Source organism: Oncorhynchus mykiss, chromosome 16 (assembly GCF_013265735.2).
Source record: "Oncorhynchus mykiss isolate Arlee chromosome 16, USDA_OmykA_1.1, whole genome shotgun sequence".
In the NCBI taxonomy this organism is placed as follows: domain Eukaryota; kingdom Metazoa; phylum Chordata; class Actinopteri; order Salmoniformes; family Salmonidae; genus Oncorhynchus; species Oncorhynchus mykiss.
Genome location: NC_048580.1, coordinates 12,348,111 through 12,369,522, shown reverse-complemented (window position 1 = coordinate 12,369,522; position 21,412 = coordinate 12,348,111). Strand labels below are relative to the sequence as shown.

Here is a 21,412-nt window from a genome sequence, read left to right as displayed (position 1 = left end):
TATCAGTGGAGGCTGCTGAGGGGAGGACGGCTCACAATAATGCCTGGAACTGATCATTTTATTTTCATGACTGTCTTCATCCATAACCGTCGGTGACACAGTTATACAGTCATTGTGCCAGCCCACACACACACACACACACACACAATCCCCCCTGCTGTAACAGGCAGTACCCCAGGATGCACACTCACCCAGCCATTAAACCGTGTACCACAGACAACAGTGCTCATCCCCCCCCCCGTCTCTCTCTTTTAGGGGGAAGTGTAGTGTGGCATTGTTGAATGAGACGGAAGCTGTTCTCTCCTACCTGGACAAAGAGGTAAGAGGGGTTGTGTGTAGGTGTTGGTAGGTTCACACCTGCCAATAAAATGCCTCCCATACCATTCTCATGTGTCAGCTTTGTGTGTGTGTGTGTATGTGTTGTAAAAATATGTGTTTTCCATAGGATATGTTCTTCTACTCGCTGGTCTACGACCCTACCCAGAAGACACTGTTGGCTGATAAAGGAGAGATCAGAGTGGGACCACGCTTTCAGGCTGACGTACCTGACATGCTACAGGAGGGTAGGCACACACACACACACACACACACACACACACACACACACACACAACCCCCCCACCCCCATTGACTGACTGTATCTCTTCGTAGGTGACTCAGATGAACGTGACCAATCAAAGCTAGAAGAGAAGCTATGGGATCCTGACTGTCCTCTCTCCAGCAAACAGATAGACCAGTTCCTGGTGGTGGCACGGTACGACCTTTAACCTCTAATCCCTGACCTCTTGGTTCGTTTTCCGTACCGAAGACCCTTGATCTCTAGCCCTGACATTAAAACTGTGTGCTTGTAGGGCGGTGGGGACGTTTGCCAGGGCGCTGGACTGTAGCAGTTCGGTCAGACAGCCCAGTCTACATGCGAGTGCAGCCGCCGCCTCACGAGACATCACACTGGTGATAGACACACACACACACACACTTTTGTATTGTCCCGAGTTTGACTGTTTGTCTAAGGATGTAACCTTCTCTAACTTTCTATCTGCCTGCGTGTGTCCCCGTGTGTAGTTCCACGCGATGGACACGCTGCATCGTCATGGTTACGACCTGTCCAGTGCGTTGAGTGTGTTGGTGCCGTCCGGTGGGCCGGTGCTGTGTCGGGATGAGATGGAGGAGTGGAGCGCCTCGGAGGCAGCCATGTTTGAAGAGGCTCTGGAAAAATATGGAAAGGACTTCAACGACATAAGACAAGACTTCGTAAGTCACAGTCGCAGTGTGTGTGTGTACATTGTTTTTAATGTCACGTGCACATGTACAGTGAAATGCCTTGATTGCTTGCTCATTCCCAACAGTGCAGTAACCAATACCAGTAGTACTATAAAATACTAAAGTATGATAGAACAAAAACACACGAGAAAGTAAGAAGCTATATACAGGGTCAGTTCCAATACCTTATTTACAGAGTGAATGGATACTGGAGGGATGGAGGTAGATATGTATAGGGGTCAGGGGACAGGGATAGTGGAGTGATATAGGTATATGTATAGGGGGAAGGTGACAGGGATACTGGAGTGATGGAGGTAGATATGTATAGGGGTCAGGGGACAGGGATAGTGGAGTGATATAGGTATATGTATAGGGGGAAGGTGACAGGGATACTGGAGTGATGGAGGTAGATATGTATAGGGGTCAGGGGACAGGGATACTGGAGTGATGGAGGTAGATATGTATAGGGGGAAGGAGACAGGGATACTGGAGTGATGGAGGTAGATTTGTATAGGGGACAGGGATACTGGAGTGATGAGGTAGATATGTATAGGGGTCAGGGGACAGGGATAGTGGAGTGATGGAGGTAGATATGTATAGGGGTCAGGGGACAGGGATACTGGAGTGATGGAGGTAGATATGTATAGGGGTCAGGGGACAGGGATACTGGAGTGATGGAGGTAGATATGTATAGGGGTCAGGGGACAGGGATACTGGAGTGATGGAGGTAGATATGTATAGGGGTTAGGGGACAGGGATAGTGGAGTGATGGAGGTAGATATGTATAGGGGTTAGGGGACAGGGATAGTGGAGTGATGGAGGTAGATATGTATAGGGGTTAGGGGACAGGGATAGTGGAGTGATGGAGGTAGATATGTATAGGGGTTAGGGGACAGGGATAGTGGAGTGATGGAGGTAGATATGTATAGGGGTTAGGGGACAGGGATAGTGGAGTGATGGAGAGAAAAATAAATAAAATCAAGGGTGAACTCACATAGTCCATGTAGCCATTCTGTTAGCTATTTAGCAGTCTTACGGCTTGGGTATAGAAGCTGTTCAGGATCCTGTTGGTGTCAGACTTGTTGCTCTGGTACTGCCGTGCGGAAACAGAGAGAATAGTCTATGGCTTGGGTGGCTGGAGTCTTTTCCGGGCTTTCCTTTCACATCGCCTGGTATAGAGTTCCTGGATGGCAGGGAGCTCGGCCCCAGTGGTGTACTGGGCTGTCTGCACCACCCTCTGCTGTAGAACCTTTTGAGGATTAGAGGGCCCATGCCAGATCTTTTCAACCTCCTGAGGGTCTTCACGACTGTTTGTGTGTATGTGTTCCATTTGAAGTCCTTAGTGCAGGGTTTCCCAAACTCGATCCTCGGGACCCCAAGCAGTGTTTTGGTTTCTGACCTAGCGCTACACATATGATTCAAATCAACTATTCAATAAATGTTTGATCTTTTTAATCAACCGTGTAGTGTTAGGGCAAAACACTAAATGTGCTCCCCTTGGGGTCCCGAGGACCGAGTTTGGGAAACGCTGCCTTAGTGATTTGGACACAGAGGAACTTGAAGCTTATTGACCCGCTCCACTGCAGTCCCGTTGATGTGGATAGGGGGCGTGCTTGCTCCCCGTTTCCTGTAGTCGATGATCAGATATTATGTCTTGCTGACGTTGAGGGAGACGTTGATGTATTGGCACCACACTTTATTTTTTAAATCCTTATTTTACCAGGTAAGTTGACTGAGAATACATTCTCATTTTACAGCAACAACCTGGGGTATAGTTAAAGGGTAGAGAAGGGGGGACAAATGAGCCAATTGGAAGCTGGGGATGATTCGGTGGCCATGATGGTATTAGAGCCAGATTGGGATTTTTTTTTGGGACACTGGGGTTAACACCCCCACTCTTACGATATGTACACACTGCCAGGTCACTGACCTTCCTGTAGGCTGTCTCATCGTCGCCGGTGATCAAGCCTACCACCTTCGTGTCGTCAGCAGACTTGATGTTGATGTTTGAGTCGTGCATGGCCATGCAGTCGTGGGTGAACAGGGACTACCGGAGGGGACTAAGCACACACCCCTGTGGGGCCCATGTGTTGAGGGTCAGTGTGGCAGAGGTAGGGTTGCACATTTTGGGGAATATTCAGAGGTGGAAACTTTCCATGGGAATTAACGGGAATATATGGGATTTAACGGAAATACATGCAAATTAATATTAATACCATTTAAATGTATTTTGCATAGGATATATTTACCATATCATTTGGAGACCTAAACATTGTCACGGCCGTGGAATGAAGAGGACCAAAGCGCAGCGAGCGTACATATTCCTTTTATTTAGGATGACGCCGACAAAAACAATAAACAATACAAAACAACCGTGAAGCTTAAGGGCTATGTGCCAAAAACAAAGAACTTCCCACACTGAAAGGAGGGAAAGGGCTTACCTAAGTATGGTTCCCAATCAGAGACAACGATAGACAGCTGTCCCTGATTGAGAACCATACCTGGCCAAACCATAGAAATACAAAATCATAGAAAAACAAAACATAGAATGCCCACCCCACATCACACCCTGATCTTGAAGCTTATTGACCCGCTCCAAATAGAGAAATAAAACGGCTCTCTAAGGTCAGGGCGTGACAAACATAAACCTTTTACCTCATCATAAAATTATAAAATCCTTCCAATAGAAATTTTTAAAACGATTTAGTTACGAATTGAACTTTAATTAAATGAGTTGACTCTTCATATGGGAGGATTTCACTGAACAACAAAAGAAAGGGAATATTGAATGATCCCCAATGATCCATCGCATCCCCCAAAAATGTTTTCAACCACAATGTGGCTGATGAGATATGTTGGCACGACTGCCATATTGCATCTCCATTCCAAAGCCCTTGCTTGGAAGTGTACTTCACCAGACTGCCAAGTACTTGGTAATCCAAGATGGCATAGCAGTGGGATGTTTCAATTGTCTTGTCCCGTCCCTTGTACAGTTGAAGTTGAAAGTTTACATACACCTTAGCCAAATACATTTAACCTGTTTTTCACAATTCCTGACATAAAATCCTGGTAAAAGTTCCCTGTCTGTCTTAGGTCAGTTAGGATCACCACTTAATTTTAAGAATGTGAAATGTTAGAATAATAGTAGAGAGAACGATTCATTTCAGCTTTCATCACATTCCCAGTGGGTCAGAAGTTTACATGCTCTAAATTAGTATTTGGTAGCATTGCCTTTAAATTGTTTAACTTGGGTCAAACCTTTCGGGTAGCCTTCCACAAGCTTCCCACAACAAGTTTTGAATTTTGGCCCATCCCTCCTGACAGAGCTGGTGTAACTGAGTCAGGTTTGTAGGCCTCCTTGCTCGCACACGCCTTTTCAGTTCTGCCCACAAATTTCTATAGGATTGAGGTCAGGGCTTTATGATGGCCACTCCAATACCTTGACTCTGTTGTCCTTAAGCCATTTTGTCAAAACTTTGGAAGTATGCTTGGGGTCATTGTCCATTTGGAAAACCCATTTGTGACCAAGCTTTAACTTCCTGACTGATGTCTTGAGATGTTGCTTCAATATATCCATATAATTTTCCTACCTCATGAAGCCATCTATTTTGTGAAGTGCACCAGTCCCTCCTGCAGCAAAGCACCCCCACAACATGATGCTGCCACCCCCGTGCTTCACGGTTGGGATGGTGTTCTTCGGCTTGCAAGCATCCCCCTTTTTCCTCCATACACAACGATGGTCATTATGGTCAAACAGTTCTATTTTTGTTTCATCAGACCAGAGGACATTTCTCCAAAAAGTAAAATGTTTGTCCCCATGTGCAGTTGCAAACCGTAGTCTATCTTTTTTATGGCGGTTTTGGAGCAGTGGCTTCTTCCTTCCTGAGCGGCCTTTCAGGTTATGTGGATATAGATACTTTTGTTCCTGTTTCCGCCAGCATCTTCACAAGGTCCTTTGCTGTTGTTCTGGGATTGATTTGCACTTTTTGCACCAAAGTATGTTCATCTCTAGGAGACAGAACGCATCTCCTTCCTGAGCGGTATGACGGCTGCATGGTCTCATGGTGTTTATACTTGCGTACTATTGTTTGTACAGATGAACGTTTGGAAATTGCTCCCAAGGATGAACCATACTTGTGGAGGTCTACAATTTTGGTGCCTTGTGGAGGGTTTGGCTGATTTCTTTAGAAATTCCCATGATGTCAAGCAAAGAGGCACTGAGTTAGAAGGTAGGCCTTGAAATACATCCACAGGTACACCTCCAATTGCCTCAAATTATGTCAATTAGCCTATCAGAAGCTTCTAAAGCCATGACATAATTTTCTGGAATTTTCCGAGCTGTTTAAAGGCACAGTCAACTTGGTGTATGCAAACTTCTTACCCACTGGAATTGTGATACAATGAGTTATAAGTTAAATAATCTGTCTGTAAACAATTGTTGGAAAAATGACTTGTGTCATGCACAAAGTAGATGTCCTAACCGACTTGCCAAAACTATAGTTTGTTAACAACAATACATTTTTGGAGTGGTTGAAAAACAAGTTTTAATGAATCCAACCTAAGTGTATGTAAACTTCTGACTTCAACTGTATATATAATTTCTTTCTTCGTATATATTTTTTTATTTAAAAAAATTCGATCTACGGACTGAACATACTCTCCTGCAACCTGCCTCACCCAATGCTATATGGATCTGCTATTTTTATATACTTTAGAACCGTAACCCCGTTCAAGCTAGTCAGCTAGTAGTCAGTTAGCCACTGCTAGTTAGCCATCACCGTTAACTGGGACATCTGCCAGCTTCAGCCAGGTCAAGTCCTGCCAACCTGCACAGCGCAACATCAACCCAGAGCATATCGGACTGCTTTCCTCCACCATATCTCCAGATTCCTACCGCAAGCTCTGAACCTTTACTCCGGATCATTGCAGTTAGCTAGCTATTATCCGAGTGGCTACTCCTGGCTAACTTCTCTGTCCCGAAGCAAGCACCAGTTAGCCTGGAGCTAGCCTCGAATCTATGCCCATCTCCCGGCTAGCCGAATAGATCTATCAAGAATTCCTGGGCTTCAATACCTCTTTTGCCAATTGGCCTGGACACTTTGCTGCCGACAGGGAGCCCTGCCGATCCATCATGACTGGTCTGCCGGCGTAACCGTCCGAGGGGGTTTCAACAGGCCCACCCCGTTGCGACGTCCCCGAGGCCCATCTGCTAGCCTGCTGCTAGCCCCGGCCTGCTAGCTGTCTGAATCTCCGTGCCTCCAGCTCGCCGAGCTACTCACTGGACCCTATGATTACTCGGCTACACATGCCTCTCCCTAATGTCAATATGCCTTGTCTATTGCTGTTTTGGTTAGTAATCTTTGTCTTATTTCACTGTAGAGCCTCCAGTCCTGCTCAATATGCCTGTTGTTCCACCTCCCACACATGCGGTGACCACACCTGGCTTAAATGGTGCTTCTAGAGAACACCTCTGTCATCGTCACTCAATGCCTAGGCTTACCTCCACTGTACTCACATCCTTTGTCTGTACATTATGCCTTGAATCTATCCTTCCATGCCCAGAAACCTGCCCCCTTTATTCTCTGTTCCGAACGCACTAGACGACCAGTTCTTTTAGCCTTCCAAATCAAAATCAAATGTATTTATATAGCACATCAGCTGATATCTCAAAGTGCTGTACAGAAACCCAGCCTAAAACCCAAAACAGCAAGCAATGCAGGTGTTGAAGCATGTTGGCTAGGAAAAACTCCCTAGAAAGGCCAAAACCTAGGAAGAAACCTAGAGAGGAACCAGGATATGAGGGGTGGCCAGTCCTCTTCTTGCTGTGCCGGGTGAAGATTATAACAGAACATGGCCAAGATGTTCAAATGTTCATAAATGACCAGCATGGTCAAATAATAGGTCTGGGACAGGTAGCACGACCGGTGAACAGGTCAGGATTCCATAGCCGCGGCCAGTTGAAACTGGAGTAGCAGCACGGCCAGGTGGCCTGGGGACAGCAAGGAGTCATCATGCCAGGTAGTCCTGAGGCATGGTCCTAGGGCTCAGGTCCTCAGAGAAAGAGAGAATTAGAGAGAGCATACTTAAATTCACACAGGACACTGGATAAGACAGGAGAAGTACTCCAGATATAACAAACTGACCCTAGCCCCTCGACGCATAAGCTACTGCAGCATAAATACTGGAGGCTGAGACAGGAGGGGTCAGGAGACAATGTGGCCCCATCCGATGATACCCCCGGACAGGGCCAAACAGGAAGGATATAACCCCACCCACTTTGCCAAAGCACAGCCCCCACACCACTAGAGGGATATCTTCAACCACCAACTTACCATCCTGAGACAAGGCCGAGTATAGCCCACAAAGATCTCTGCCACGGCACAACCCAAGGGGTGGGCGCCAACCCAGACAGGAAGATCACATCAGTGACTCAGCCCACTCAAGTGACGCACCCCTCCTAGGGACGGCATGAAAGAGCACCAGTAAGCCAGTGACTCAGCCCCTGTAATAGGGTTAGAGGCAGAGAATCCCAGTGGAAAGAGGGGAACCGGCCAGGCAGAGACAGCAAGGGCGGTTCGTTGCTCCAGAGCCTTTCCGTTCACCTTCACACTCCTGGGCCAGACTACACTCAATCATATGACCCACTGAAGAGATGAGTCTTCAGTAAAGACTTAAAGGTTGAGACCGAGTCTGCGTCTCTTTCATTGGTAGGCAGACCATTCCATAAAAATTGAGCTCTATAGGAGAAAGCCCTGCCTCCAGCTGTTTGCTTAGAAATTCTAGGGACAATTAGGAGGCCTGCGTCTTGTGACTGTAGCGTACGTGTAGGTATGTACGGCAGGACCAAATCAGAGAGATACAGTGCCTTGCGAAAGTATTCGGCCCCCTTGAACTTTGCGACCTTTTGCCACATTTCCGGCTTCAAACATAAAGATAGAAAACTGTCTTTTTTTGTGAAGAATCAACAACAAGTGGGACACAATCATGAAGTGGAACGACATTTATTGGATATTTCAAACTTTTTTAACAAATCAAAAACTGAAAAATTGGCGTGCAAAATTATTCAGCCCCCTTAAGTTAATACTTTGTAGCGCCACCTTTTGCTGCGATTACAGCTGTAAGTCGCTTGGGGTATGTCTCTATCAGTTTTGCACATCGAGAGACTGAATTTTTTTCTCCATTCCTCCTTGCAAAACAGCTCGAGCTCAGTGAGGTTGGATGGAGAGCATTTGTGAACAACAGTTTTCAGTTCTTTCCACAGATTCTCGATTGGATTCAGGTCTGGACTTTGACTTGGCCATTCTAACACCTGGATATGTTTATTTTTTAACCATTCCATTGTAGATTTTGCTTTATGTTTTGGATCATTGTCTTGTTGGAAGACAAATCTCCGTCCCAGTCTCAGGTCTTTTGCAGACTCCATCAGGTTCTTCCAGATGGAAGAATTCCAGATTCTTCTTCTCATTCTTCCAGAATGGTCCTATATTTGGCTCCATCCATCTTCCCATCAATTTTAACCATCTTCCCTGTCCCTGCTGAAGAAAAGCAGGCCCAAACCATGATGCTGCCACCACCATGTTTGACAGTGGGGATGGTGTGTTCAGCTGTGTTGCTTTTACGCCAAACATAACGTTTTGCATTGTTGCCAAAAGTTCAATTTTGGTTTCATCTGACCAGAGCACCTTCTTCCACATGTTTGGTGTGTCTCCCAGGTGGCTTGTGGCAAACTTTAAACTACACTTTTTTATGGATATCTTTAAGAAATGGCTTTCTTCTTGCCACTCTTCCATAAAGGCCAGATTTGTGCAATTTACGACTGATTGTTGTCCTATGGACAGAGTCTCCCACCTCAGCTGTAGATCTCTGCAGTTCATCCAGAGTGATCATGGGCCTCTTGGCTGCATCTCTGATCAGTCTTCTCCTTGTATGAGCTGAAAGTTTAGAGGGACGGCCAGGTCTTGGTAGATTTGCAGTGGTCTGATACTACTTCCATTTAAATATTAATGCATGCACAGTGCTCCTTGGGATGTATAAAGCTTGGGAAATCTTTTTGTATCCAAATCCGGCTTTAAACTTCTTCACAACAGTATCTCGGACCTGCCTGGTGTGTTCCTTGTTCTTCATGATGCTCTCTGCGCTTTTAACGGACCTCTGAGACTATCACAGTGCAGGTGCATTTAGACGGAGACTTGATTACACACAGGTGGATTGTATTTATCATCATTTGTCATTTAGGTCAACATTGGATCATTCAGAGATCCTCACTGAACTTCTGGAGAGAGTTTGCTGCACTGAAAGTAAAGGGGCTGAATAATTTTGCACGCCCAATTTTTCAGTTTTTGATTTGTTAAAAAAGTTTGAAATATCCAATAAATATCGTTCCACTTCATGATTGTGTCCCACTTGTTGTTGATTCTTCACAAAAAAATACAGTTTTATATCTTTATGTTTGAAGCCTGAAATGTGGCAAAAGGTCGCAAAGTTCAAGGGGGCCGAATACTTTCGCAAGGCACTGTAGGTAGGAGCAAGCCCATGTAATGCTTTGTAGGTTAGCAGTAAAACCTTGAAATCAGCCCTTGCCTTGACAGGAAGCCAGTGTAGGGAAGCTAGCACTGGAGTAATATGATATTTTTTTTTGGTTCTAGTCAGGATTCTAGCAGCCGTATTTAGCACTAACTAAAGTTTATTAGCATTAGCATTGCAGTAGTCTAACCTAGAAGTAACAAAAGCATGGATTAATTTTTCTGCATCATTTTTGGACAGAAAGCTTCAGATTTTTGCAATGTTACGTAGATGGAAAAAAGCTGTCCTTGAAACAGTCTTGATATGTTCGTCAAAAGAAAGATCAGGGTCCAGAGTAACGCCGAGGTCCTTCACAGTTTTATTTGAGACGATTGTACAACCATTAAGATTAATTGTCAGATTCAACAGAAGATCTTTTTGTTTCTTGGGACCCAGAACAAGCATCTCTGTTTTGTCCGAGTTTAAAAGTAGAAAGTTTGCAGCCATCCACTTCCTTATGTCTGAAACACAGGCTTCTAGCGAGGGCAATTTTGGGGCTTCACCATGTTTCATTGAAATGTACAGCTGTGTGTCATCCGCATGGTTTTCTGCTTGTTTATAGCCTCGTACAGTTTGTTAAGTGCCTGCTTCTTTTTCTTGTCCTGAGCTGGAATATATGTGTGCGTGTATATATGTGTATATATATACAGCAGTCACAATAACAGCTGAAAACTCTTGGGAGATAAAAGGTTGACATTTGACCATCAGGTATTCCAAGACGGGTGAACAATGGGTCGAGAGTTCAGCACACCATTTGTTGTTGATGAAGAGGAATACCCCTCCCCCTCTTAACTTCCCTGAATCCAATGTCCTGTCTGCTCAGTGAATGGGGAATACTTTGATTTGGATAGCCACAGGGGATTATCTTGTCCGAAAGCCACGTTTCAGAAAAGCAGAGAATATTGCAGTTTCTAGAGTCCTGTTGGTAGAAAATCTGCGATCGGAGAACACCCATCTTATTATTAAGAGACTAGCTCCCCTCTCCTGCTTCTTTGTCGCCGGCATTTCCTCTTGGATAGCCGGGAAAATTGGGTCAGAATTATACAACGAGCAGATGAGTCTAAGTTGATGCCGGAATTAGGTTAGTAACTGCCGATCTGATGTTCAAACGTTCTTGTCAGTCATTTTGTGCAAAAAAAAAGTACGGATAAATGCTAAAATAATCACTAAATAGCAAAGTTGGGTTGGAGCTCGCAAGATGGCAGCCATACAGTATGGCGCCATCTTATTTGTGTGTGTGTTTGCGTCTGATGAGTAGGTTTCAGAATAACCCTGGTCGGCCTGCTCATCAATATCCATGAGGGATCTGACACAGACATAAAAAAACATATACGTTAATACTATCTCTCTCTTTTTCCTTCTCTTTAGCTACCGTGGAAGTCTCTGACCAGTATAATAGAGTATTATTACATGTGGAAGACAACAGACCGATACGTACAGCAGGTCAGTCTCTGTATCTCTAACCCACTCCTGCTAGCTAGCTAGCAAACCTAGCTAACCTAGCTAACCTAGCTGTTAGCCACACCGCAGCATCCAGTGCCAAACAGTCCTCTGGTCTTATTGGCTAGTAGTCTAACCCTCCTCTCTGTCTTTCTCTTTGAGCAGAAGAGACTGAAGGCAGCAGAAGCAGAAAGCAAACTGAAGCAGGTTTACATCCCCACATAGTAAGTGTGTGTGTGTGTGTTTTATTGATTGAGTGTCTGTCTAAGTGTTTGTGTGTGAGTGTTGGTGCACAATCATGTCCATAGACAGTGTGTCTTCAGCATTAGAGGATTCATGTTGAAGAGTTGTTGTGTATCTACCTCCCTCTTGTTTCGCAGCAATAAGCCCAACCCTAACCAGATCTCAGTGACCAATGGGAAGATGGCGACGGTGAATGGGGCGGGGCCTGGAGCCTACCATGCAGCGGGGGGAGGACGAGCCTGCGAGAGCTGCTACTGTAAGTAGTCCTTCATCCATCCAGCTCTCCATCCCTCACCTTAAACACTCATCAGAGTGTTTAAGAGGATGACTTATCGATCAACTGTTAGATATTGATAATGTTTATTGATTATGCTTTGATGAGGTGTATGAGTCCTAACATGCAGAATGTGTGTGTGTACAGCGACGCAATCAGCCCAGTGGTACTCGTGGGGGCCACCCAACATGCAGTGTCGCCTGTGTGTGTCGTGCTGGATGTACTGGAAGAAGTACGGTGGCCTTAAGATGCCAAGCAGAGCGGAGGGGCCCGAGGAGAAGACCCCACCCAGCCCTGTGCCCAACGTAAGACCTCACCTTTAACTACTGTACCCCAGGGGCTTATTCTGCTGAATCAATGTTACTGAACATTCTGATAAATATATAATGTAGGACAGTTGTTTTTCTCCGTCATACAGAACAGGTACTCATGTTGGCACTCTCTCCCTCTAGGAGCCTCGGTCGCGTGGCCACGGCCCCCGCCAGTCCAGTCACATGGTGCCGGTGCGAAACAGCGGCAGCCCCAAGTCCTCCACGAAGACAAAGCAGGCCTTCCTGCTGCAGGCAACCCGCCTCACCAAGCTGGCACGACACATGTGCCGCGACATCATCAGACTGCGACGCGCTGCGCGGCGCCCCTTTGTGCCCATTAACTGTGGCGCCATAAAGGCTGCGTGTAAGAGCTCCTTCAATTCCTAACTTCTGCCTCCACACACACACACACACACACACACATGGACACACACACACCGCCCCCTCCTTCACCTTGACGCCCCCCTTTCACCCCCTCTCCTCCCACCCTCTGTCTGTTTCTCTCTCTGTTTTTGTTATATTGTATTATATTATTATTCTGTTTTTTGTATTTCCCCCCGTTTCCAATAAAGACTGGCGGTCCTCATGACTTTTGAGTTTCACCATCTGTTCATCCGTCTGTCTAGGTCTGTTTTTGGTTCGTTTTTGTCGATATCAACTGAACAGCCGTTAGAGCCGTTTGAAATCCATACGTGCACACACTCATCTCCAAACATTTCTCAGAACGGGTCCTTTTGTACACATGCATGCCCTGCACACAAGTCCTACACATGCTCACCCATGCACAAACACACATAATGGAAGCTCTCCCTATTCTCCGGGCCAGAGTAGATGATAGTTGCAGAATGTCAGCGTATATTTGCTAAGGTTAGTTAGAAGTGGAGGAGACATATTTTACTAAGAGAAGCTCTATTTTGCACAGCACAGTGCATGTCACATTGATGAGCCTTGGTGTGCTTTTTCTGCAAGGAATTGTGTGTATGAGAGACGAGTGGTCGGCGTGATTGATTTGAGATGAGTTTCATTAGAGCTCATCTGATGACAAGGAGGGAGGGAGGAATGTAAATGGGTGAGTTCAGGCAGTAGTGTCTTTATGAAAATGACCACAGCCTTCTATTCTCAGCTTTTCTTTCTGAGTTTTTAAGCTCGTTTTTTTTAATTTCCTGTTTCTGTCTTGCCAAGCCGACCCCCACACGTGCTCCCATTCCGTCCTGTAAGCCACTCTCACATGCCCATATCAGGATGTTCCTCTGTTCCAGTCATATGGACTCACTTCTATTGCTCTCTATTTCTCCTACCTTGTATTTATCTCTGTCTCTTGCTCTTCATCTCTCCCATTCCCTCTCTTTGTCTCTCTCTTCGTCTCTTCCTCTCTCCATTCTTCTCATCTTTCTCCGTCTCGCTCTCTTCCTCTCTCCATCCCTCTCTCTGTGAATGTGACAGTGGTAACTGTAATAAAGTCACAGCTGAAACCATCCTCTCTGAGTCCTTGTGCTTCATTTGTCTGTGTACCTGTCATCACGCCACCACACTCACCGATTGGTCAGAGGACCAGACAAGCCCCGCCCCTACTGCAGCATGGACTCCACCCTTCTCTGCCTGCTTCCATCACACCCCAGTCACACCCTCACCGTGTGCATGTTGTAAGGGTTACGCTTATAAATTTAGTGTGTGAGCTCTGCTGCTACATCTACCCATAACCACCTCCTACAGTAAGTCATCTAACATTGCTGCTACATCTACCCATAACCACCTCCTACAGTAAGTCATCTAACACTGCTGTTACATCTACCCTTAACCACCTCATACAGTAAGTAATCTAACACACTGCTGCTACATCTACCCACAACCACCTCATACAGTAAGTCATCTAACTGCTGCTACATCTACCCATAACCACCTCATACAGTAAGTCATCTAACTGCTGCTACATCTACTCATAACTACCTCATACAGTAAGTAATCTAACACTGCTGCTACATCTACCCATAACCACCTCATACAGTAAGTCGTCTAACTGCTGCTACATCTACCCATAACTACCTCATACAGTAAGTAATCTAACACTGCTGCTACATCTACCCATAACCACCTCATACAGTAAGTCGTCTAACTGCTGCTACATCTACCCATAACCACCTCATACAGTAAGTAATCTAACACACTGCTCTTACATCTACCCATAACCACCTCCTACAGTAAGTCATCTAACACTGCTCTTACATCTACCCATAACTACCTCATACAGTAAGTCATCTAACTGCTGCTACATCTACCCATAACCACCTCATACAGTAAGTCATCTAACTGCTGCTACATCTACCGATAACCACCTCATACAGTAAGTCATCTAACACACTGCTGTTACATCTACCCATAACCACCTCATACAGTAAGTTATCTAACACACTGCTGCTACATCTACCCACAACCACCTCATACAGTAAGTCGTCTAACTGCTGCTACATCTACCCATAACCACCTCATACAGTAAGTCATCTAACACTGCTGCTACATCTACCCATAACCACCTCATACAGTAAGTTATCTAACACACTGCTGCTACATCTACCCATAACCACCTCCTACAGTAAGTCATCTAACACACTGCTGCTACATCTACCCATAACCACCTCATACAGTAAGTTATCTAACACACTGCTGCTACATCTACCCATAACCACCTCATACAGTAAGTCATCTAACTGCTGCTACATCTACCGATAACCACCTCATACAGTAAGTCATCTAACACACTGCTGTTACATCTACCCATAACTACCTCATACAGTAAGTCATCTAACTGCTGCTACATCTACCCATAACCACCTCATACAGTAAGTCATCTAACTGCTGCTACATCTACCGATAACCACCTCATACAGTAAGTCATCTAACACACTGCTGTTACATCTACCCATAACTACCTCCTACAGTAAGTAATCTAACACACTGCTGCTACATCTACCCATAACCACCTCAGACAGTAAGTCATCTAACTGCTGCTACATCTACCCATAACCACCTCATACAGTAAGTCATCTAACTGCTGCTACATCTACCGATAACCACCTCATACAGTAAGTCATCTAACACACTGCTGTTACATCTACCCATAACTACCTCATACAGTAAGTCATCTAACTGCTGCTACATCTACCCATAACCACCTCATACAGTAAGTCATCTAACTGCTGCTACATCTACCGATAACCACCTCATACAGTAAGTCATCTAACACACTGCTGTTACATCTACCCATAACTACCTCCTACAGTAAGTAATCTAACACACTGCTGCTACATCTACCCATAACCACCTCATACAGTAAGTCATCTAACTGCTGCTACATCTACCCATAACCACCTCATACAGTAAGTCATCTAACTGCTGCTACATCTACCCACAACCACCTCATACAGTAAGTCATCTAACTGCTGCTACATCTACCGATAACCACCTCATACAGTAAGTCATCTAACACACTGCTGTTACATCTACCCATAACTACCTCATACAGTAAGTCATCTAACTGCTGCTACATCTACCCATAACCACCTCATACAGTAAGTCATCTAACACTGCTGCTACATCTACCCATAACCACCTCATACAGTAAGTCATCTAACACTGCTGCTACATCTACCCATAACCACCTCCTACAGTAAGTCATCTAACACAGTGTTTCACTTTCAAACTGCTTTCAACTCATACTGCAGGTATTTACAGTTTTATTAGCAGTTACTATTAGTTGGTAACAGTTAGTTTCAGAGCTTTCAGATACATTCTGCATTAGAGGTTCACCAATTCAAAACAACCACACAGCATGCCACAGGCACCAGTAGATGAAGCAATGTTCATATCTTTTCTCTGTCTGAAACATTCTCCGTATTCTTGACTGAATGACATAGTACAGCTGCTTTGTCTGTCACTGGCGCTGTTTGGTGATTGGTCAGTAGTAGAGCTGCTGTGTGGTGATTGGTCTAGATATGTTGCGGCTGTCGGAGGGGCAAGTCGGGCGACCGCCCAGAATCCGGACCACCCAGAGGAGCACCCTGACCAGCGTCCTGCAGTTCCTGGGTAACACACGCAATGCCTAAACAATGGAGCAAATACGTGTTTGTATGACATAAGAGTAGTCTCCAAGGAATGACATTCTCTTATGACAACAAATAGAAAAAAACTGAGTAATATGGGTGGTCAAACATGTGATGCTATGTGTTCCAGAGTCCCGCCCCGCGATACACGCCCCCCGTTCTCACCGAACCCTTGGCCTGCAAGCCCCTCCCCCTCGCCGCCTCCTCTCTTCTCTCCCTCACGGTCCCCATGGCCTTCTGGGTAAACGCAGCTTCCACCACCACACCAGAGCCGAGCCAGAGAAACGCCCAGGTACACACACACACACACACACACACACACTTGCACACACACCTACAATCACACACACTCCAACTAATCTCTATCATGTTGTCTCCTGTGTCCTTCTGTAGAAAACCCAGGCCAGACAACGGTACCAGTGGTGAGTAACAGTTTATTTTACTAAACACAGGACTTTAAATGTGGTGTTCCTGCCTGACAACATTGTAGACGCATGATAGATCTCAAATCGCCAGGATAGGTGTTTAACATGTCAGCTGACCACATCACAATATACCAATCTGCCCGTAGACCAACCATAGACTTCAAATACAGACATTTAAGGTTGACTCTACAATATTACATCATTAAGCATGGCAGTTTTTTTTATTGGATAATCATGAGGTGCTCGTATTTGATTTTCTCGTTCTGGAGTAATTGTTTGTGATTGGCTCTTCCCAGCAGAACGGCCGTAGCAGTGGAGGCGGGGGGACCAGGGGCAGTGCTAGGGGCGGAGTCATGATTAGGAAGAGACGCCCAAACTTGATCGATGCCCCCGATGACAGCTTCTTCTTTGTCTCCCGGGAGACCAGGTAGGGGTGGCCTTTGATTGGCAACTGGCTTGATGATGCGTGAGACCGTCTTGCGTGTGATTGGAGAGTGATGGCTTATTATGCTTGTGACTGACAGCTGACTGGGCTGAAGCAGCTGTGTCCTAACAAGCTTCGACAACCCTGACTCACCAAGCACAGAAATAGAATTCTAGAGATCAGCGTGTAGAAATGTAATTAATAAGCAGATCACTGCTGTGGGTTGAGATTCATCAGGAGTTGAGTGAGCAAACTGGGCCAATTAGTCTTTAGATATAGTTTTGCTATGCAACAACTTGCTAGGGTAAGGGTTAGTTGAACATATTTTATAGGGGACTAACAAGGAGACAACTGCAGGGTTGTAAACAGGATTGAGACTGAGGCCACTGTCAAGCTGATGAATGGGACTCCACAGGTAACCAAATAATCTCATCTCATACAAAACACACTCACATGATGTAATGACTCTTAATGTGCACAACACCTGGGTCTGTATTCAATAAGTGTCTCAGAGTAGAAGTGCTGATCCAGGATCAGTTCCATAAAATCCTGCTCTATCACTCCTGCTCTGAGACGCTTTTGGGAATACAGACCCTGACCCCTGACCTCTTGTGCCCTGTGGCATCGTGGGTCGGCGTGTGTTTCCCTTCCTGTCAGTGACTGGCTGCTTGTCTCATTTCAGTGCTGCAGCCCTTACACAACTGTTCACGGTAAGCCCCCCCACCCCGCACACACACACACACACACACACACACACACACACACACACACACACATACATACACACATACACACACACATACACATACACACATGCACACACACACATGACCTGGGTTACCTGTGGAGTCTGTTTTCTCACTTGTGCAGCGTACAGTCCAGTCAACTTGATAATGCACTCACACACAAACATACACACACTCACTGTGTCCATGAACCATTGCCACCCGCATCACCCCCCGGCTTCCCGGGATGAAGGGTTATTTCAGACTAACTGTCTGAGATTGACCAGGTTTCAGTGGAAATATCATTACTGCATTACTGGAGCATCCACTTACATCCGTGTGTGTGTGTGTGTGTGTGTGTGTGTGTCAGGAGACTTCATCTTCCCAGAATCACAGGAATAGAATATGCTAATGTGTCTCATCTGTTTGGCTGACTGACACTAACGACAGATGATGTAGATGCTCTATTCTTTATTAGAACCAATCAGAGCTCAGATAGAGGTCAGGCTGGTGGTGTGTGACCATAGCTGTGAGAAGTAGGGGTGCACCCCCTGAAAAAGAAAAAATACATACAAATAATAATAAATACCAATTTTCCCCAAGTAAATATTTTCACAAAATGAGTGCAATGAGCCTTTAATAGTGCTGTATTAGCAGACCTACAGTGTCTGTAGTGCGGGCAAAATAATCTACAAATATTAAAACGCAGCACCCCAAAACTACTTCCCACGGCTGTGTGTGTGTGTGTGTGTGTGTGTTTCTTAGCAGGTAGAGATTAGTGTCCATGAATAATGTTCCGACCTATACGCATGCACAGGTAGAAGCATAGGTTGGGCTAGGCGGGAAATGGACTGGTAAAAATCTGTCCCGAGCCTTATGCGTTAGGGCCCTGGCGTAAACATCCCCGCCGGACGCAAAATTGGTAGCTAGCTAGATGGAGCTCGTGGATAATGTTTTCAATTAGTGTATTTCTCAAGTGAGTAGTTTGCGCCATGACAGCTAACCATAGTGTTACAAGCTTACAACCACTATAATTAGCCTAGCTATCTGCGTCGGGCCTTGGGTCCGCCTCTGTCATGTTACCGAGATCATTTTTGAGCACAATTCCTGCTCACATTTTAAGCCCGCCCAAAAAAAATATTCCTTTTCGAAGTAACCGAGAAAATCCACCATGTTCCACAGACCTCGTGCTGTTTCCCTGGTCTGGGACTTCCGAGACTATGAAATAATACATTCAGAAAAAGGTCCTTTCACACTCATACATTTTCCATGACTCTGTGACTGGTCCTGCCCCACTAGATGGAGTGATCAATATTACAGATTATATCACACAGAGAAGCTCTATTACAGTCATCACTCTTTATAATAAACACTCAGTCATTCACAGGACAGCCCTCAGGACCCATCTCTCTCTCTCTCTCCATCTCCCTCTCTCTCTTTTCTTGATGCGGTAAAACACAATGGCCTAAACAACACAATATGCACGTACACGCCACATGAGGCTGCTGAGGGCAGGACGGCTCACAGTAACGGCTGGAACGGAGCAAATGGAATGGCATCAAGCACAATGAAACCATGTGACGTATTTGAGCACCATTCCACTCATTCCGCTCTAGCCATTACCACAAGCCCATCCACCCCAATTAAAGTGCCACCAACCTCCTGTGGTACACTCTCACACACAGTGTCTATATTAGCCTGCACTAATTCAATCCCAGCGTTGTACTGGAGGTAATTGATATGTTTTTCTGTTCAGAGAAATGATAAACAACCCTAAGTGAGTGAGTGAGTGAGTGAGTGAGTGAGTGAGTGAGTGAGTGACTGAGTGAGTGAGTGAGTGAGAGTGTGTGAGAGATGCTGCTGCAGTAATCGACTCCCTCGAACAACAGCCCTTTACTTCATTTCTCTCTCTGTCTATCCCAATGTGTTAACAGTGTTCTAATGTTCTGTTGAGTTCCCCTCTGATGTCATGTCCAGTCCACCTGATGTCGTGTCCTGTCTCTCCAGGAGGGTCAGGCGGCTGCTGTCTCGGTCCCAGCTGAGGCGCGCCTGTCGACAGCCCTGTGAGCAGATCACCCTGCGCAGGGCATCCCAGGCACCACCACAGGGGCCGCTCCTCGCCCTTCCACACCCCCACCCCAGCCTCCGGATGAGGGGACCCATTGTCATCCACGACTGACCCCTGACCCTATCTCCCTCCCATACCTGTCCCCTGCCTATGCTCAGCTCGACATGCAAGACCCTAATCCTAGTTTCACCCAGCCCCCGCCCTCCCCAACGCCCCCCTTTAAAAAATGTTTAAAAAACAGTGAACCTCTGAACTCTTCGGAATCTGACCCTTCACCTCGGCAGGAAGGGATGTGCTTCGTTGCCGTGGAGACAGACATAAAGGGGTTCCCACCTGTACAGATCCAACTCCCCTGGGACAGAAAACCAGTGAGTGTGTGACCTTGATTATGTTTTTTCTTCTTCAGTACCTACTGCATGTCAGTGACTGGTGGTTGTGAGCAATCCTCGGTTTGTCAGAGAGGTCAAACCTGATATCAACTAACCAGATCGGCTGGATTTACAGGGATGGTTTGATCACAAACTAGATGGTTAAAGGGATCGGATCACTAACTAGATAACTGCCTCATTATGTATCCTACAGTTCCACGACACTCTTAACTTCTGAGTCAACAACATAGAAATACGCTCATTGTATATTACTATACCGATTGCAACTCTGTACAGTCTAGACATTATATTTTATGCTCTACCTAGCACTGCTATAGGCAGAACACTTCCTCTCTTCTCAACGGAACCTGGGACTTTCATGACAGATCTAATCTGATTTGGTATCCTATTCCCTGTGTAGGGCACAACTTTTGGCCAGAGCCATCTAGTGCCCAAGGGAATAAGGGGCTATTTAGGACGCCCCCTGCTGTAGCATGCCACTGAGGTCAAGCCTCCTGATGTGTTTATGTTGGTGTTCATGAATGTCACGTGTTGAAATATGAAATATGCGGATTAAAAACAACACAGTTTCCTCTACTTGTCTCCTCATCTTCTCTCCGTATCGCCTTGTGTCCTTTCCTTCAGAGGGCCCGAAGCTTGAATTAATTCAACACTCCTAGTCCCAGGGATCAGTATGTGTGTGCGTGCATATGTGTGTGTGTGTGTGACTGTTTGTTATGTTGGATGGGGGCTGGGTTTTCAGGTTTGGGTATTTTATATCGGAATGACGTTGTAAATATCCCATGGAAACACAATAATAAACACGAACCAGAGAAGACTGAAGACTCTGCTCAGAGCACCAATCACACGCTGAAGATTACAGCACACAGCAGGGATGTGTCTGTGTGCGTTTGCGATTTGAAAGCACAACAAGTATAGGTGTGTGTCTGTTTGTATGAGAAAGATATAACTAATATTTCTGTGTGTTTATGCTTTGGTTGTTTGGGTGAGACCATAACATAAAACAAATACACCACCTCCCCCTCCCCCTCCCATTGATTTATGTGTTATTTCATGCAGGGTGATTTCTCATATTATGCCTCCCAGCCTTCAACACAGATTTAATGGCAGACTGTTCCAGTCTCATTCTCACACATAAAGAAACTCCATACCGATATCCAGTGAATGATACTACACAATACGGGACACAGACCG

The 21,412-nt window shown here is 45.6% G+C and overlaps 1 protein-coding gene across 4 annotated transcripts in view; it reads left to right on the top strand.

Annotated features, from left to right (window-relative positions):
- The window catches only part of LOC110491386 (metastasis-associated protein MTA3), a 32,241-nt gene extending 11,437 nt beyond the window's left edge, over window positions 1-20,804 (top strand). Inside the window, exons 5-20 of one of the 4 annotated variants that reach the window (XM_036946172.1) lie at window positions 256-319; window positions 446-563; window positions 652-754; window positions 852-951; window positions 1,063-1,251; window positions 11,191-11,265; window positions 11,428-11,486; window positions 11,643-11,761; window positions 11,927-12,084; window positions 12,232-12,454; window positions 16,078-16,170; window positions 16,318-16,479; window positions 16,581-16,609; window positions 16,912-17,039; window positions 17,719-17,746; window positions 19,769-19,968. In XM_036946172.1, coding sequence (XP_036802067.1) covers window positions 256-319; window positions 446-563; window positions 652-754; window positions 852-951; window positions 1,063-1,251; window positions 11,191-11,265; window positions 11,428-11,486; window positions 11,643-11,761; window positions 11,927-12,084; window positions 12,232-12,454; window positions 16,078-16,170; window positions 16,318-16,479; window positions 16,581-16,609; window positions 16,912-17,039; window positions 17,719-17,746; window positions 19,769-19,828 — 1,708 coding nt within the window. In that variant the 3' untranslated portion in view covers window positions 19,829-19,968. Of the gene's footprint in view, window positions 1-255; window positions 320-445; window positions 564-651; window positions 755-851; window positions 952-1,062; window positions 1,252-11,190; window positions 11,266-11,427; window positions 11,487-11,642; window positions 11,762-11,926; window positions 12,085-12,231; window positions 12,455-16,077; window positions 16,171-16,317; window positions 16,480-16,580; window positions 16,610-16,908; window positions 17,040-17,718; window positions 17,747-19,768 lie in introns of all 4 variants that reach the window. The other 3 variants (XM_036946171.1, XM_036946170.1, XM_036946169.1) reach the window with 3 other exon arrangements.
- The last annotated feature ends 608 nt before the right edge of the window (window positions 20,805-21,412 follow it).